Here is an 18,626-nt window from a genome sequence, read left to right on the forward strand (position 1 = left end):
AAAACTATCTAGTCATAAATTACTATATTATATTCTAGTCATTATCGATTTTTTCGATTCGATACGTATGTCTTATTTATTGATTAAACTTTTTTTAATAATTTTCAAACTTTGAGATTGAAAAAGTTCCTCAAATACTCATTGCAAGATACGATTGCTTCTTTTCAATGTGAAAAAAGAGCTATCGAATGCACCTTAATCGGAGAAGAAATTTTTTTGATTTCCGTTCTGTGCGAGTTTAAGATGAATCCCTGAATGTGCATGGATTATTAAATGAATTCATTAGCTGAAAACGTAATTTCTGGGAAACCTTAATGTCAATAAGGATACTGAAAAACTTTCTGAGTTATTACCCGATTCTTGAATGCATAAATACTTTCTAACTTTGAAGCCACTTCAAAAAAATTCTATAAAAATAGTATTTATCTAGTACAGCCCTGGATGTTCAATAGAACGGTGAAAGAAAATGAGTATCAACGCCAGATGTCCATGTATATTTTAGGGTAACGAACTCGCGCCGAGTTTGCGTTAATCCCTCGTGCTCTACACCCCCTTTACCACCATACTCTCCATTTATTCTCTGGTAGTGAGTTTCGGAAGTTGTAATGAATATCAGAGAAATCGTAGTTGACGAACGAAAAAGTTGTGCAATACATGCGGTGCGATTGTTGAAAAGAATATTTTGACTCGTCGAATGAAATTCGAATCTCTCACAGGTAGGTCAGTTTATTCACTATAGAAAATCATTATTGAAAAAAGATATTTTATATATATTACATTGAAAATCACTCGTAAATACAAATTTACTTTTTTCAGTGCACTAAACTAGTCGAACATCGAATATTTGATCTCCAGTTTAATCTAGTCGTTGTGGATTGATTTTAAATCAAATTTTGCCATATTAATGAGAAATGATTCCTAATGACGATAACCCATTTCGACGTAAAGAATATCTTGTTCCCTCAGGAGGAATGAAACCAATGAAACCTGATGTTATTCCTAAAAAACGAATGGCACACGAAGAATTTCTGGCCGAATGTGAAAAACAGAAGAAGTTGAGTGTTGAAGAAATGAAGATGCTAATGATCCACTATTTTCAAGGGTGCTCCCTCTCATACCAAAGTATTCCATCATAGTGAAAAGATTTCCTCTACTCAAAACGTGCAATGAATGAATTTAAATACTGGCCATAGATCATATCAATTAGAATTATTTTTGTTTGTGATAAAACATTGTGAAAGATCCTTAGAAAAAATGAAATAAATATATTGAATTCTGTAAGATGTCTTTTCGAATATCCTAATAAAGAATATTTTTTTTACTACTACTACTGTAATTTCACAATAATGCGTATAATTACGAATGGGGGAATATGTGTAATATGGTCGTTTCCTATAATTTTATTCAAAACAGGAATAATACACATATCATAGAGTATTTGAACTTTCTACAAAAATAATTTACCTATCGAGGAAAGGAAATTATACTATGTATTCTCAATATTATTGTCAACGAAGACGACTTCATAACCACGTTGACAGTCCTAAGGACACATGCGAAAATTACAAAATAATGTTCATACTTTATCCAAATAATTAAGCTGTCCACTGGTCAAGTTTCATATTGAAAAAAAATCTACACTTTTTTATCTTCCTAGGAGATGACATAGTTAGATTTATAATTTTATTCTCAATTCAATCTTAGGAGCCACACACTCAATGGCATAACAAATATCCAGTAAGTAACACGCAAATAAGTGGATGAATTAGGGGTGTTGATGAACTTTATCCTTCCTTGAACTTCCGGATAAACTGGGCTCTGCTTAGACAAATACCAAAGTATCAAGTCGAACACAGGCACCTTATGTTCTATCACATTTCTGCTCTTTTCCTTGATCATGCTGAAACCGTCACCTCCTTTTAAAATAAAATCGGTTAACAAGACGGAGTAGTCAGCATCAACGTTCAAATTCTCGTAATTGGGAATTGTGCAGTTCGAACACCTGACCTTGACTGATGCCACTCTACGACCCTTTGGTTTGCCCAAATCGTACACTACACGTAATCCCGACACTTGAAGAAACTGGGCGCTTATGAAATTGTTGGCATAATTTTCTACGGTATGTTCCAGTGCTTCTAAAATCACAGAACCTTTCAGGTCGACAGTTACTAGTTCGTTTTTGAAGGGTATGGCGGCCAAGAGTTCGCCCTTTGTAATGTTCCCTTCTGTGTAAGTAACATTGATGGAATTCCTCAAATTTCCAGAGTTATAAAGTGCTATCGAAGCATTTGTCCAGATATCATCCATTTGATTGTGAAAAGCTGAGTAATAAACCATGGCGTCTGTAATTAGATTTCCGAAATTGCATTCTCGAGTTCTGCACATACCATCAAGAAAAACACTAGATTTTCCAACAACTTCTTGGTTCGTCTTATCTACTTCTGGTCTGAATTTCTCTAACAGCTCCAGAACATCTTCAGCTTGTGGAATATTCGAAGAGAGGTATTCGGGTTGTCCACCAAATTCAATGAGATCGCCATTTTCATCGAAGGTAACATTCAATCTTCCTAAATACAAAGTATAAGCATACGCTTGCACCACTGGAACTTTTTTTCCACTTTTTTGAGTTATCACAGTAGGATAAGGACCTTGCACGTCTTCTTCGTGAGGCTTGGGACCATTCCAAAGAAAGGTGTTGCTGTGACCACCAATAACGAGATCTAGAAGAGGGACATGCTCTGCCAATCTCTTGTCAGTGTCAAAACCTGAATGTCCTAAACCAATAATGATTTTCACTCCCTCTTTATCGAGTCTTTCAGATTCTTCCTTCACAGCTTCTAATTCGTCCACAATATTAAGCTGCTCTGTATCGGAAAGAAACGCGGTCTCTGGTGTTAAGTATCCGATTACTCCTATTTTCCTTCCGTTTATTTCGAGGACGGTGGATTTTTTCACCGGATCAACGAACGAAGTGTTAAAATTGGCAGATACTATCGGACATTTTATGGACTTGGTGAATTGCCTCAAAATGTCGAGACCATCATCGAATTCGTGGTTTCCAAGCGTCTGAAAAGAAATCAGGTATATGTACTAATAATATCATGGAAATAGAATAGAATAATTCAAAATGAACAGGATGAAGGATGATCAGAAACACTGATGAGGTTAAATTTGTTTGCTGACACGGAGTCTTGAGCAAACTGCAAAAACTATAGGATTGAATGAATTCTGTATGAATTGAGAGAAGCTCCGATAGCAACCGAGATTTCCATATTCTATCGTTAATCGTTCAAGTAGATGTTGAGCTACGGATATTTATTACTAGGAAATGTCAGTTTAACTATGCAATAAACAATGCCATTGTTCTGAAATATTCGCTATATAAGCGAATAAAATGAAAAAAAAAACTGAATAAACCGTGGTACCTATACGTATATTTTTACAGCCTGATCATATGATTAGAAGTAAACACAGATTGCGTAAGACCCATTGTTTTTCGTAAATTCATCCAAATAGTTTCTCAGAGAGGACCTTGATATGAGGAACATGCATAATTTCTTGTTAATTGTAAGATCGTTACAGATAATGATGAAATTATTTTATTGACGAAGTCGTTGTTTTTAAACGTCTGAATCTCAACTATCTGGGCAGGAGAAAATACACCTTTCCGAATGCTTTATGGACAATTCTAATGGAAGTATCTAATATTTTCAAGCTTTTGCGTTATGTTATTTATATGATAAACTCTTACGATTCAAAAATACGCTTTTATTCCATCCAATTTACTTGTGATATGCACAAGATCCAAATCAAATCCCTCAGAGGTTTTCTTCAAACCCTTGATAGCCTCTTGAAATCTGGGAAGAATATTATCATCATGGAAAATCATAACACTTCTGATGGAAGTCGTAACGTTACATGTTTTGGCGTCAAAATGCAATATAAGGCTATACATGTTTGTTAACTTCCGGTCATAAATTCCTTAGGAGCGATATAGTTTATACCATCATATCGAAATAATAAACTACGTCAACGTTAGTGAACAAAAGTGATCGTTCACCAATTCAATGGCAGTTTAAAAAAATAATTCAGATACCAACTCAATTGAACGTCAATTAAATACATTTTTCTTTTCATCGATAGTTCAACTATGGGAAAACCTTATTGGAACGATTCAATATACATAATGTAATCAATATTCTAAGAATTATTGTCGATGCATTATATGATATCTTGGAAAAGTGTCCTTCATTATCGTAGCCTGACTTTGTAGAAAAATTATTGCAAAAACATGACTCGACTTCAAATCGATATCATTTTGCAATTCGAAAGTTTCTCCGACTGCGATCAATATTGATGAAATATACCGAGTATCTAAAATATAATCAGATACTTTGAAATTACGTTTTAAAATGATAATTACCTCATGTTGAATTGAAATGAATTTTTTTTTGTACCAGTTTTCGTAAAAATAAAAATTTTAATTCTTTTTCCCGCCAATTTTTTGCTTTTAATCAGAATCCTTCCACGATTTCGTTCTTTTTCAATGTATTGGACATTCTTAAGATAAGTCCCTCTCGAAAAACTATCTGGACGACAGAAGTGCTTCGAAATCACACCATAAACTTATATGTGATAGCTGCAGTTCTAATTAAGATGCTTTACCTGGAAGTTAATTTTACTATTTCGTATATATTTGATAGAATAGAGCCTTTGATCACCAATCAATTATGTATATAAATTTAAAAAAAATTACTTACTATGACATCGGGCTGAAGAATATTCAGGAACTCAACGCAAATCTTCCACTTGTGAACACTATACCAATCTGAGCCGACGAATATGTCACCGGCATTCAGGAAAAGCACTTTTCTTCCGTTCGATTCACCCCATTTTCTATATCTTCTGATCTCGTGGGCCAACCTTGCAAAACCCCCAACGCAAGTCTTATTTCTCTCCAGTTCGTTACATGTCGTTGCCAAAGGAGTGACCTCCTCGAATTTACCGTGCATATCATTAGTATGTAGAAGAAGGAGGTTTAAATTTTGGGAAGAAACGTAAGTTACAGCGAGGAGAGAAAATAAAAGCAGAATCCGAACGAGCTCCATTCTGAGAAGAGAGGTTAAGAACGATGAAACGAACGGTCTGAGACCTGCTTCACGTTCGAAAACTAAATAAAGACTAGTCGAAAGCTATCTATCAGCAGGAGCATGGCATTGTTATCCAATACAATTTCAATAGCTCAGTTTAAGTTTTGCGAAGTAGGTTGAAATTGGCTCGAATTTCCCGAGGTGAAACTTGGCGGGAAGATGCTACCTTTACGAATCCGATTGATTTTTATTGAACCATCTCATACTTGATCTAATAAACTTTATTCAAGTACTCTCAATTGAAAATATGTATTCGCATATAAAGGCATATAAATCACACGGTCAATATTTGAGGAGAATTATACAGGAAATGAGATTCTTTTTAATTTTTTTTTTTATGAATATTTATATCAATTCATCTCTATCGGAGGTTTAATCGCGAAAAAATAACTTCTAGTAGGTTTTCTGAAAGCCAAGTTAATGATTACAGAATTTAATGATTCCTCCAGCTTAACCATTGTAATCTTTTAACTGGAGAATAAGAAAAAAAGGTTCAAATTGTAAATATTTTCTCTGAAATCTTCAAATAATCCAAAGTTTCTAATATTTCTCAGAGGGAGCTCTGATGAGACGTCTAATAGTCTACTTCCTGATTCCAAATATATCCGAGTTGGACTAATTACTATACTTTAGACACAAATATAAAAACAACGATCTTATTCTTCAGATTTAGATTTTGTCGCTATCGAAAAAAAAAGGGGAAAAAACATTCTAGACAAATGTGAGTTGTCTATTCTTGATCAATTTGGGTTATTTTTCATACATCATCTCATCAGTTCCCATACTTAGTAATTACTCGGTAGTCTATTACAATTTGCTCCGCATCATTTTCATCAACTCGAATGGAATTGTGTGTGATCGCAACAATGCTCGAGTAAACCTATAATTATTAAATTCTGAGAAAGAATAGATAAAATATTTTCATGACCAGTGCGATCCTTAAATTAACCAGTTTTATTGGTTTAGAACCACTGGTAGGTAACGTACTTATATTTTTCCGTATGTAATTGTACTTATGTTGAAATATAGAATTGCAGTCATTTGTATTTTACTGATAAAAATTTCCCCATATTTCGTACAATAACTCAACAATCTGAGTCATGGGATACAAAAATATTGATTCAGAATTGAAAAAAAATTTCTACGAATTTTTAAATGGTAATAAGATACTTGCTTCACAACTATTCAAAATGAAACATAGGTATATTGGGTCCTATACGAATAAAATGTCCTTTGAATCTTTCAGAAAATCTACATACAATTATCTATGAGGAAGAGGCAGGGATAAGATTAAAAATAGTTAGTAATACCTATAATCTTTGAGACAGCGTAAATTCAACGTCCAAGTAAATTATAACCGTAGTGTATTGAAAAACGAAATTTCTTGACAGTTTGCAATATTTATGAGATGTAACTAATTAAACGCGGTCACAATTTCGGGTTCAAAAGGGACCAACGAATTTTTACCTGTAAAATTCTAAGAAATAAAACTTCAATAGTCTGAAGGTAACTGAAGAATAGTTTGCTTCCAAAAATTCATTTCTGATATTTATGGCAACCCTTGTTCGGAATTAAGAGAATGAACTGTAGCTACTTAGAGTATTTCGATCTATTTCGTGTATCATTCTGCGATAATAAGGATCATTCCATCCAGTTACTGTTAGATGCTTCTGTTCATCAATTTGCCGTTCGTGCACTCGCTCATTCAAATGTTCGGTTCAAATTATTATTACCTATTCAGTTATTATGATAATAAACATATAGAAGAAAGATGTAAAATGATATCGAGCGAGTTTTTTATCTAGGAAGCGCTACCTTCAGGATATAAAGGTCACATCAGAGATCATATAAACTGAAGTGCAATATGTGTCCTTGATTGAATGATTGAATACTCAAATGGCTCGGAAATAGTTGAAATTATTCAGAAATACATTTTTATTGATCTGAGGAGTGATGGTGATGACATTGCACAGCTTCTGCAAAATAACTATGAATAAATTGTATGGAAGGATAGAACGATTCAATGATCAGAACACACTTGGCTAACTCATTCATGTTACCTCTACAGTGACTTTATCAAAAGTCACTGTAGTTACCTACAATGCCTTGAATGCCTTTAGCGCTACCTTCCGAAAAATGCATCAAGTTCTGGCGATGTAACCAGAATTTACTGAAGAATTGTTCAGTCGACGATTACAGCACAAGGAAGTGAAACATCTGTCCACAAAATCAGGAACTATGAAAAGAGTTATGGACAATGCGACATCTGTGCAAAGAGAAAACAATAATTGAAAATAATAATATTAAAAATATTGATAATTGAAATTGATATGTTGGTCTTCTCTATATAACCTATAAACAAGGCAAAGATGTGTGTAATATCTGAACATGGAGGTACCTACCTCCATGGTACTAAAGTACTAAATATATATACAGTGATACAGTGACTCTATAAAACATGTTTGATAGAGTCACTGTATACAGTGACTCTGTTGCGCGACATCTGGCTGTGTGACTAAAAACTAAATATTAAATCAACTAAAATTGCAGGAATCTAACAAGTTGTTAGAGTCATTTTAACCTGAAATTACAGTGACTCTATAAAACAAACAAAACATTATAGAGTCACTGTACCAAAAATTCGATACTAGCGTCATCTATCCGTCCACTGTCCAGCTTATTTTGCTACCGTTTTGTTTCTTTGATGCCAACAAAAGAGTTCTATGATAACAGATATGTTCTGTGACATAACCTTCATTCATAGAATGATTACTTCAAAGCTGTCTACTCTGTAATCTGTGGCTGTCAAATTTAAAAAGCCAAACCTGTGTTCTGTGAGCCAAATTTTGATCATAGATAATATGTCTATGATGTTATTATAAAATATTTATCAATTAACTTCATTATTGAGAATAATTATCTAAAATGTCCTCAACTGCGTCAAAGAAAATTTTTTCCCTTCTTTTTTCGTCACAGCTTTCCAACAGTATCCGTTTAATGAGTGGCTTCAGCGGCCACAAACTTGTTTACAGCGAATTTGGGGAACCAATAAAAGTAATACATAAGGAAGAATGCATTACCGAGGCCCCAAAAAACAACGATGTTGTCGTTAAAATGATAGCGGCCCCCATAAATCCAGCAGATATCAATACGATTCAAGGTAAATACCCAGTTAAGCCAAAGTTCCCAGCAGTCGCTGGTAACGAAGGGGTTGGGGAAATAGTATCCATAGGTCCTAATGTTACCGAACTAAAAGTGGGTGATCGTGTTATACCCCTCCAGAGTGGATTAGGAACGTGGAGAACCCACATGAGCCTCTCTAAAGAGGATGTTCTGAAAATACCAAAGGAATTAGGTATAATAGAAGCAGCTACCCTAACTGTGAATCCATGTACTGCATACCGAATGCTGAAAGATTTTGAGAGTCTTAAACCTGGAGACACTATAATTCAAAATGGGGCAAATTCAGCTTGTGGACAAAATGTCATTCAGATTTGTAGGGCTTGGGGTGTTAGAACAGTTAATATCGTGAGAAATAGACAAAATTTAACGGAACTATCAGACTATTTGAAGAGTAAGTTTATTTTGTTGATATATTTGTATATGCAGTAATTCTCCATCAATTTATAATGTACATTTTTAGATCTGGGGGCAACACATGTTTTGACAGAGGAAGAGCTTAGAACTACCAGTATTTTCAAAAAAAGTGGTGACCTGAGTAAACCAAAATTAGCTTTGAATTGTGTGGGAGGGCAGAATGCTTTAGAAATGCTGAGACACTTGGACAACAATGGCTCTATGGTAACTTACGGTGGAATGTCTAGAGAGCCTGTAATTATACCAACTTCAGCCTTGATTTTCAAGAACCTTAAGATCAAAGGTTTTTGGATGACAAGGTGGTCCAAAGATAATGCTTCTAGCATAGACAGGTGAATATAGTAATTTGCAGGAATGAACAACAGCAATTTATGGTTCACAACTTTTTTTTTCATTTTCAGATTTGAAATGTTTGAAGAACTCATTTCAATGATGACTAATAATGAACTTCGAGGACCTTCTCACAAAATGGTCGATTTTGACAATTTCAAAGAAGCTATCATGAATACAATGACAGTAAAGGGTATGATAGGCAAAAAATATATCTTGAGTTTTAGTAATTGAAGAAATGGATTGTAGCTCCTTGATATGTGATAAGTATAAATTAGTTCAGTTGTTAATCTTTCTTCTTCTTCCCCTTCTTCATTTTTGGTTACTTGCAGCTGCACCCCAAATCCTTCTTTATGGTTTTTGTTATCCACGATCCTTTACTATTGTTAAAAAGAATTATGTTCTATATTTTTATACACACAATAAAGTGATGACGTTTTATTTGGCTCTTTATTTGATAACATGAGAGTAATGTACATATGTACATTTTTTATCAAAGCACTGATACTTTAAATGAAATAGGTACATATTTTCAATTCCCAAAAAAAGTTTATCATTCGAAACATTAAATAACTCATTCAGTGCAAGGGGAATTTTGTGCCTTTATACATATGTATAACTCAATCTAACATTAATCCTTTGACTTACTTCCACCAGCCCCTAGCAAATTCAACAAATCATCTTTCAAAGAATTTTTTCTCAATCGAGTATCTTCTTTGACGCTCAAATCTTTAACCAAGTCTTCCAAATTTGGACTTTCAACCTGAACTTCAATACTACCAAAACTGCTCAGTCTTTTCCTTTCATTAGGTGAACCCAAGCTGGGTTCATTTATGGACAATTTCAACAAGTTTTCTCCCCTTTCAGAGTAACTAGAGTTGGATTTTTTTATATTGATCTGATCGATAAAATAAGCCATTTCGTTTAGATCCGAATCGGATCTCGAAGACATCTTTCTGTCCTCTAAAATCCTGCCGTTTTGAGTTACTGCGTAAATATTCTCACCTAAATTTTTCAACATATCATTCGCTACGGGATTCAAATTATCAACAATGAAATTGCCACACATGCTTTGTAGGCCCATTCTCATTAGAAGTGATACCCTGACATTATACTGTTTGAGCCAATATAATATATCTTCCCTCAAAGTCATCTTTTCGTCTTGTGTTAGTAATTTATTGAAATTATCCATGTGATCCTGAACTTTTTGAAGCCTTATCTGAGTGTCGGGGTTGGTGACGTAATTTTCTATCTCATAAAGATGCCTGAGAGTAATTTTGATGACTTCGTGGGACATGGTAAGTTGCCATTTGTAAACCATCGTTATTAAATCCCAGAGTTTGTTCATACTGGATGGATCAAGTCTCATAGCTGAGCTCTGTGTGATAACAGATATCATTTCCTTGATTGCCTTGTGAGAATATGCAGGTTGAGGTTTCATTATGTCTGAGACCAGTTCCCGAGAAACAAGGGTTCCTATTATCTCGTCCAAAACTGAAAAATGTTTTTATTCACAAGCCTGACGACGAAATAATAATTCATATTGTGGAACACTACTAATATAGTGTATGGAGCTACACTGAAGCCTATAAAATTCTTGCATCATTTCCATAAATTTGAAAAATCACTTTGCTTCGGAGATTGCGCAAAAATATAGAAGTGCACAATGGACTCTATGAAAATCTTCTATGCATCCAGCGAAACAGTTAAAGGCAATTAATCTGTGATCAATTTGAAATTCCGTTTTTTTAGAAGTGAGAACTTTTAAAATTTTGGATTAGATAAAACCTATTATATTACACACGTATATTGAACATGAACGATGTAATATTTCAAATCCTCCGTAAGAATATTAATAGAAATCGAGCTCAATAGCTCTGAAATGATGGACTCGACATACTAATGAGAAATCAATAAAATATATAATGACGAAATGAATATTTCAGCGATTGAATGACGCAGATTGCATTCAGTTTTTTTACTCAGAATGTGCGTTCGAATTGACAATAATTGACATTAATTTTTTAAATTCCGCTTCTGTATTTGTAGAAAAATGTAAATATAGAAAATGAATAGGAATATTCTCTTAAGTCAGATAATGAATCAAACCAATTTCAAGAAGAATATTTTTTGTTAAATGATGAAAAAATTTAATGAAAAAATGTAACCGAAAAAGTGCAACTAGCAAAAAACATTTACTTCTAAGCCAAAGCATTCAAACCCTCTAGTTATTGTATGAAAGTTTGAAGGGGTGCAAAGGCATGATTTATTGAAAAAAAAAATCGTGCTGCAAAATATCACCTCTCGTCATCTTATCGCTTGATACGTTCTGGGCTTGTAGCCTTTGGGCGACAACGTAGACCATTTCAGATCCTAGATTCAAAACCAAGAATGGCGTAACGTAATGTGACATATTTCTGAATGAACATCCGAATAACTGAATGAAAAGTAACAGTTGCTTCTATACTTCATCACTCAACTTCCGTTGTAATAAAAATACGATACAAACAAATATTAAATGGGTAGGTGTGTATTATGGCATGTTGCGCCTCTAGGGAGAAGTGCACGAAATAAAAGTAGGTAGGTACGATACGGAAAATTTTATGGATTCATGTCGATGTTTCCTGATTTGAAAGGAAAAATTCATATAGGATATAGGACAGGTGTAGGTGCTTGGAAATATCCACTCTTATCATTTTATCGACTTGGTTTATAATTCCTAATGATGAAACTTTGGAATCGAGCACGAATTATGGAAATATTTACCCCAACTTTTGAAACCAAAATAAAAAACTCATACCCAAGCTCGATTTGATCCTCACGCACTAAATAAATATATTATCGTACATTCTACAGATTACAAAAGTTTTAAATAACTCTATCGTGTACTTATTGCTGCTTCATTGTTTGGAGAAACGTTATAAATGACATCCCCTTCATCATGGTCTAAAAAAAAATTAGAAATTGATAATAATCCCATGATAAAACTTCAGAGATGTAAACAATCTTACTGAGAAATACGTTTCCATGTTCAAGTCCCAAAAACCTCCGATACTGATGCTAATCTTTCTTCGACTCCTACCAATAATCAAGAAACTAACAAATTTGAGTCTCTTATCTCCCGAAGACTGATTCATCATTCTATAGAAAACTATGTTAGCCAACTGTTCGAACTGGAAAGAATTTCCATGGAATGAAATTTGATTTTTTTAAATCTCAATTGAAAACTATTTCAATTCACTAATATGGTTCCTTACTTGTTGCGTTATAAGTTCCCCGGAATAACTGAAAGAAGCCAAAACGAACGTAAAAACTATAGCTGTATTGCCATATCTAGCCATATTTTCCATTCCTGGAGGAAATCTAAAACCATAGGTACCTAGTTACATCTCTACGACCGACAGCATTTACCTACTCACCCTTCGAGAGTACAGCAAAACAAGGCGAAACAAAGAGAGAAAAAATTCAAGATGTAGATAGCAAAAGTCACCAAAGAGAAGGTAGAATTCATGTCATCTACAATACTTGAAGAAACCCTTTCGTTTTTGGAATCTGATCAATTTTTATAAGTATATAGCTTACCTAAGTAGATGTTTATGATAGTCGATCAGAATCCTAAAACTATGACTGTTTATATCGAATTCTAATTCAGAAAAAGCCTTGTTCAACATCTTCATTTCTGATACGACATGACCGACGAGAAAAAGAAAAAAACAGTTGCATCCATTATATACCAAGGACATGATGAAAATATTGTTCATGTCCACGAAAAAAATGATGCACCAATATACTGTACTCATCTGTTTTTCCTGGTAAGTTAGTATGAACGGGGTTCTATAAAGATACGCCTTGACATTGAGTTGTATTATTGTAAGGCCTATGAAACAAATGTAAATTTTGAGTAATTTAAAGACGAATCTCATATCCTTAAAACCCATATCGCTTATTTCCTTTGGGTAGAAATCAATCAAGGTGAATTTAGTTTTTTCTATCAAAATTTGTAGATCTTTTCTACGTCTCATAAGGAAATACATTTCTGCCAGAACCTAGAAAAACCTATTTGAATAAGCCTGAAAAATTTGTTGTACAACCAAAGCGATGTTTAGATTTCTTTCATACCACGAGTAAAACTGGTAACATCTCCATTGTTCTTATCATTGTTTCCATGCCTTCGAAGTTATGAAAAAGTTCCAACACGAGCAATAACAAAGTGATCAAACATATCGAGATACTCCAGAACATCCTCAACATGGAGGAGCAGGTCATTTTGGTCGGGCCGAAACCAGAAAAATTCACAAGTTTCAAGACATGATTTAATTCTGATTGCGACATTTCAACAACTAATATTTCTTACTGATCGAGATTTTTCTTCACGGATTCTTACCGGATTTATAGTCCAGAAGAATTGCATAATTAAAACAGATTCTAAACTGAAATTTTCGATCAGTTATAATTACTGGAGATGAGACGTATGTAATTATAATAATTCTAGAATAGACTTTCACATCGCACCAAGTCACGAATAAAAATTAGGTTGTCACTATGATCTATATAATTATTTGGCTTAAGAGTTGAATTATTTAACGAGGCAAAGGGGCAAAGACAAGTATTCTGATAAGAATGTAAAAAATGAAAAGGCCTAAATAATTTTTGAGTATATAGGTACCATACGTACTACGTACTGTCTTATAATTCAAAGAAATAGATTCAAAAATGATTATTGCGATTTTCATAATCATAAATCGATGAAATTTGGTTCACGAAAATCGGGAACCATCCAGAAAAATTAGTCCTCTTCGCTAGGGGGACTATAACGTCAAGCGCAATGTCCATTTCCGAAAATTAAGAGCCATTTTTACCAGACATGGGGTTAAGCTGGAATATATAATGTAGAATTTTTTATTTTTTTGAGAAACCATTACTTTCCAATGAAATCGATTTAACTCATTTACAATAATTCCGAATAGTTTGAGATAATTGAGCTGAACCAGTCAAGCTTTACCGATTACATTTTTATCGAACAATTTTCCTAATAGGGGCAGTTATTTTCACCAGAAAAACTTGTGGAAAGCGTTAGTTTTGTCAGATTTGATGAAGCAAAAATGGCTCATACTTTTCCTGAGCTTTGCCTTTTCCTCTTAAGGGTATACGGTTTCAACCCCTACATAAGGGGAAAGTTTGAGTTGCTGCGAAGAATGTGGGTTGGTTGCTTTTTTTTCATGGTGGTGTTACTTTTTCTTTTGGAATTATTGCTGAATTTTCAAGGTGTGAAAACAATGTCTAGGGCTATTGAAATAGGTCCCGTATTATTCTTGGTAAGAAAAAGGGAATCGTTAAACAGAAAAGTGACATAGATATCCAACAAAGAAGCCTTCATAATAATTTATGAAATTTCTGATTGATTTTAGACTATCCTGAAGTTGATATATCTTGTGAGGAAACCAGCGAACATAAGAGATATGTTTGAAAGGAGCAAAATATCTCTGACAACGACCACTAACCATGAAATTCAAGATGTGGGTTTTAAGTCTATGGAACGATGGAAAAAATGGTTCGAGATTTTCGTAGGCGTCAATGTTATGGTGTCTGTACAGGTTACCATCGAAAGCATGATGGAAAGAAAACCGTTCATAATGGCATATTTGGAAGACGAGAAAGCTAACGACTTGCTTTACTGCCTTTTGGTCATTTTGATCAACGTGATCTTCATGTTATCCACAATAACGACTGTTCTGGGATACGAGGGTACTTTTATTTATTTCATAGCTTATTCCGTGGCTGAAATAAAGATGGTGAAGTTGGCGTTGAAGAGTTACCGTTTCACCTCGAAGGAAGGAAGGGAAACATTTAATAAGATTCTGGATCATCACGTTCATACTTTGAAGTAAGAAAAATGGATATCATAAATTCAAACGATAATAATGTAAAAATTTTTCACTTCACCATTACTACCTTGAAGTTACTTTTTGGACAATTGGCTACCTTAGAAGAGTCATAGTTACAAAAAGTAACTATAACACTTAAGGTAGTTACGAACTACCTTAAGTCATAGTTACTTCAACCATGACTAAGGAAGCCAAATGCCCATGACTACCTTAAGTCATAGTTACTTTTTGATCATTTGACAACCTCAGAAGAGTCATAGTTACAAGAAGCTCGAATACTTGAATACGACTTAAACCGGTGGATTTACTTCGTTAAACGAACAGTACTTAGATATAATGCGACTGTTAATAAAAACACTTCAGTTTCAGTGGCGGATTTGTCGGCCGTTGAAAATATCATTGCTATACAGCAATAAAATCAACAAAATACGCAATTTTGCCAGGCTACGGTAACGGTAAAATGGCTACCTCTTAATCCGTTTTTAAGGGATAAACAGAAAATTCACTGATGATAAAAAGAAGTAACTTTATACACAGAGTGAATAGAAAGTGACGCGCAGAATTCGGTATTCAGTTTTATAGTGAAATGTGCTCGACGAGGTTAATTTTCATTTCAAATTAAGCAACTTTTCATGTAATTGAAGAGTTTATCATGCACAGAAGGTTGTTAAATTTTTTAAATGGCAACCCTAACTTTTTGTACCGGATGTAAAAGATAGACCTTTAGTTGGCCAGGCTGATTTAATCATTGATGGTTTCTTTTATGAATCCTTTTTTCATTAAATAGGTAGTTACTTCTTAATGTATTTTTCGTTCAGTAACATACATTTTCGGAGTGAATGATATTGATGTATATTGAAGCGACTTTTTACTCACTCTGTTTAAATTCTACTGTTCTGCTGTTCTGCATCATTCATGACTTACCTAGAAAAAAAAACTTTGTAAAAACATTTGTGAGTACATTCATTGAAAAGCCTCAAGTATTAATTCACACAAATGTGGAGTATGAATCTCGTGCATTAAACGTGGTATATTCAGATATAAACATTTTTAGGTAATTCAAAACTTGAGGTCTGGAAAAGAGAGGAAATGACTGTTCAGCTTCAAATACCCTAAAATTATCACTAAATTTTGAACTTTACGTTTTAGTTAGGATGGACGTCCAAACGTCGTAAACTTAAAAAGTCCTACTTTCGTGTAATACCTTTATACTTTATACTTCAATTTTACGTTCATTGTGAACAGATTTATTCGAATGTAAGATCATGGGAGCTAAAATGGAGAGATAATTTAAAAACTCTTACTCCTTACCTAATTGCTCTCCTCCTTAGGCCTTTCGTCATGGCAACCATGAATTTCCAAATTTTTTTTCACCACTTCACTCTCGGTAAGCTAACACTGCACTAATACGACGAAACCTGGAAAAAAATTAATTGTGTATAATAAATTGTTGAGAGAGATTAATTATCATGCATATAATATAATATTTTTCAGCTTCATACAAGATGTAAGCGATAGCTATTCTTTCATACTCTTGTGCCAGTACTTAACCAGTTTGACAGCGGTTTGTTTCGCCCTTTTTTTAATGACTTTAGACGGGTAAGTAATTTTTTAACATCCACGACTGTGCTGAGAATTTCTTTCTTTCATAGGATGCCACCTGATTTGGATCATATTACGAGGTATGGTAACTTATCGGTGACTTACTTACTACAGTTGGCTATTTTGTGCATTGCAGGGGACATATTAACTAATGAGGTACAGTAATAATAATAAAATGTTCGCACTAAAACGTCCTCATTAATTTAAGATAATTTATTAGTGTTCTGGCATTGGAGACATAATGTTTCATAAGGACTGGGATGAGAATTTGGTTTATAGAAATTCTTTTGCAATGGCCTCTGTGATGATGATACAGCGAACTCAAAAGTCCGCTGCCTTATCGATCGGTGGATTTACAGAACTGAATCTAGAAAGCTTTGGAGAAGTATAGACTTTGGATTTAATCAAATCTGATCTAATATAAGAATTTTTATGATAATGATAATGATATTTCATAATAGGTACTCTTCTTGCAGGTAGTAAAAAGTGCAATGTCGTTCTTGACATTTATGCAAACTGTTTATGAGGAAAAAGGTGGAAATCTATCGAAATAAACATACATTCAATGCAATATTTAAGATATACAAACATTTTGGTCTTTGATGTATCAAAAAAATGAATATAGAATGATAATTTCTTCGAATACTTTATGCATCAGCAACATTTTTTCAGCATGGACTGTAGGAAAATAAATAAAACTAATCTGAGCGGAACTCTATCCTGTTAACTACCTCTCAATTGGACCTCTGCATCACACAAGCTTATATAATTGTATAAGGATGTGTTGTCCTTTTACAATGCTAATATGAATAATAATATGTTTCCATGTTTGAAAGTTCAGTCACTGTACTTTTTATACATTGGCCCAATAGATACTTCAAGCAATGTATAATGTTATTATTTTTTATAAAGATGTGCCATCTAGTATGCTAAGCCCAATTCAAATATATCCATCATAACATTTAATATTCATGGAAGAAAACTTTCAAGTGAGAAGTTCAATAGAATAACTCTTTTGCTTCAAGGATGACAAGTAGTCTTCTATATACCATAATCTTACCACAAGAATCAGAAAATTGTCATTATTGTTCTTCTCGATTATATTAACTGTATTTTCAAAAATGTTTTAACTTTTTACAATAGCGCCATCTTCTGGTCGTCTCTCAAAGTATCGAAGCAGTGGAAACTCAATAAAGAGTCCACTGTATCTAAGGCATTGGTACCAAAGACTGCATGTAGAGCCACAAATTGTGAAATAGTTCTTGATTTATAACTAGATGTCGACCTGATCGTAATTGTAATCGCGCAAATTTTAATGCGTGTTCGTTTTGCTAAGATTCCATCGAAATCCCGCCTAATATTTTTTCGAATTATTCGAATCTTATCTTTTGGTTGGAAGATTTTATACCTATTCTGAAATCTACAGGATTAACTTTATTTTTCGCTGATATGAACTGGTATCAGAGTGCTGAGTGAAAACACAAAATAACTCTTTGAAATTTCATGGCCTATCAACGAATTTTTTTGAACGCTGATCATTAGAAGGTCAATTCCATCATCACAATAATAGTAATAGTGAGTCACTATTTAAATTGGTTCCGAAAATATTTTCCTTATCTATAATTGTTTATATTTTTACGTTTCACTCCTTAGTGCGGTTAGTTTGGAATATTCGATATGATTTTGAAATAATCAAGTGATACATAAGTACTTGACACTGTTTATTAGTAAAACCAAAATAGATATTAACTGCAAAAGATGAGAACTATGAAAAATGAAGTTTCAAGTTTCATTTGATGAAATTTAATCTTTTATTGACATTCCTTTATGGATGCTCATTTAGGCAGCACTTTATTTGGATGATAGATGTCTTGAATAGGAATCTATCGAATCATAATTGATTCCAATATTTGTTTGGAGTTAATTATTCATGAAAATTATATCATGCTTATTAGGCATTTCTTTTGAAAATTTCAATTGATTCTAATATCATCGATGAGTTTTTTGAGATGTTCTCACGAAGGGTAGGTAGGTAGTTAATGTTTGGAATTAAAGCCAGGAA

At 33.6% G+C, this 18,626-nt stretch overlaps 4 protein-coding genes across 4 annotated transcripts; 2 read left to right on the top strand and 2 right to left on the bottom strand.

Annotated features, from left to right (window-relative positions):
• Nucleotides 1-1,385: 1,385 nt before the first annotated feature.
• On the bottom strand, nt 1,386-5,193 carry LOC123316726 (protein 5NUC-like). Its single transcript, XM_044902938.1, has 2 exons — nt 4,761-5,193; nt 1,386-3,066 (listed from the first exon to the last, which is right to left on the bottom strand). The coding sequence occupies exons 1-2, from the start codon at nt 5,106-5,108 to the stop codon at nt 1,690-1,692; spliced, it is 1,725 nt and encodes a 574-aa protein (XP_044758873.1). The 5' UTR covers nt 5,109-5,193; the 3' UTR covers nt 1,386-1,689.
• Nucleotides 5,194-7,958: 2,765 nt separating this feature from the next.
• On the top strand, nt 7,959-9,518 carry LOC123316730 (enoyl-[acyl-carrier-protein] reductase, mitochondrial). The gene is made up of 3 exons (XM_044902946.1): nt 7,959-8,724; nt 8,794-9,079; nt 9,149-9,518. Exons 1-3 carry the CDS (start codon nt 8,076-8,078, stop codon nt 9,309-9,311), a joined length of 1,098 nt encoding a protein of 365 aa, XP_044758881.1. The 5' UTR covers nt 7,959-8,075; the 3' UTR covers nt 9,312-9,518.
• Nucleotides 9,503-11,625, bottom strand: LOC123316732 (protein OSCP1). Its single transcript, XM_044902948.1, has 2 exons — nt 11,379-11,625; nt 9,503-10,571 (listed from the first exon to the last, which is right to left on the bottom strand). The coding sequence occupies exons 1-2, from the start codon at nt 11,488-11,490 to the stop codon at nt 9,709-9,711; spliced, it is 975 nt and encodes a 324-aa protein (XP_044758883.1). The 5' UTR covers nt 11,491-11,625; the 3' UTR covers nt 9,503-9,708.
• Nucleotides 11,626-12,015: 390 nt separating this feature from the next.
• LOC123316733 (odorant receptor 67c-like) lies at nt 12,016-17,266 on the top strand. The gene is made up of 6 exons (XM_044902949.1): nt 12,016-12,452; nt 14,486-14,961; nt 16,457-16,561; nt 16,615-16,720; nt 16,785-16,949; nt 17,041-17,266. Exons 2-6 carry the CDS (start codon nt 14,537-14,539, stop codon nt 17,116-17,118), a joined length of 879 nt encoding a protein of 292 aa, XP_044758884.1. The 5' UTR covers nt 12,016-12,452; nt 14,486-14,536; the 3' UTR covers nt 17,119-17,266.
• The last annotated feature ends 1,360 nt before the right edge of the window (nt 17,267-18,626 follow it).

The sequence above is a fragment of the Coccinella septempunctata genome, chromosome 7, assembly GCF_907165205.1.
Source record: "Coccinella septempunctata chromosome 7, icCocSept1.1, whole genome shotgun sequence".
In the NCBI taxonomy this organism is placed as follows: Eukaryota; Metazoa; Arthropoda; class Insecta; order Coleoptera; family Coccinellidae; genus Coccinella; species Coccinella septempunctata.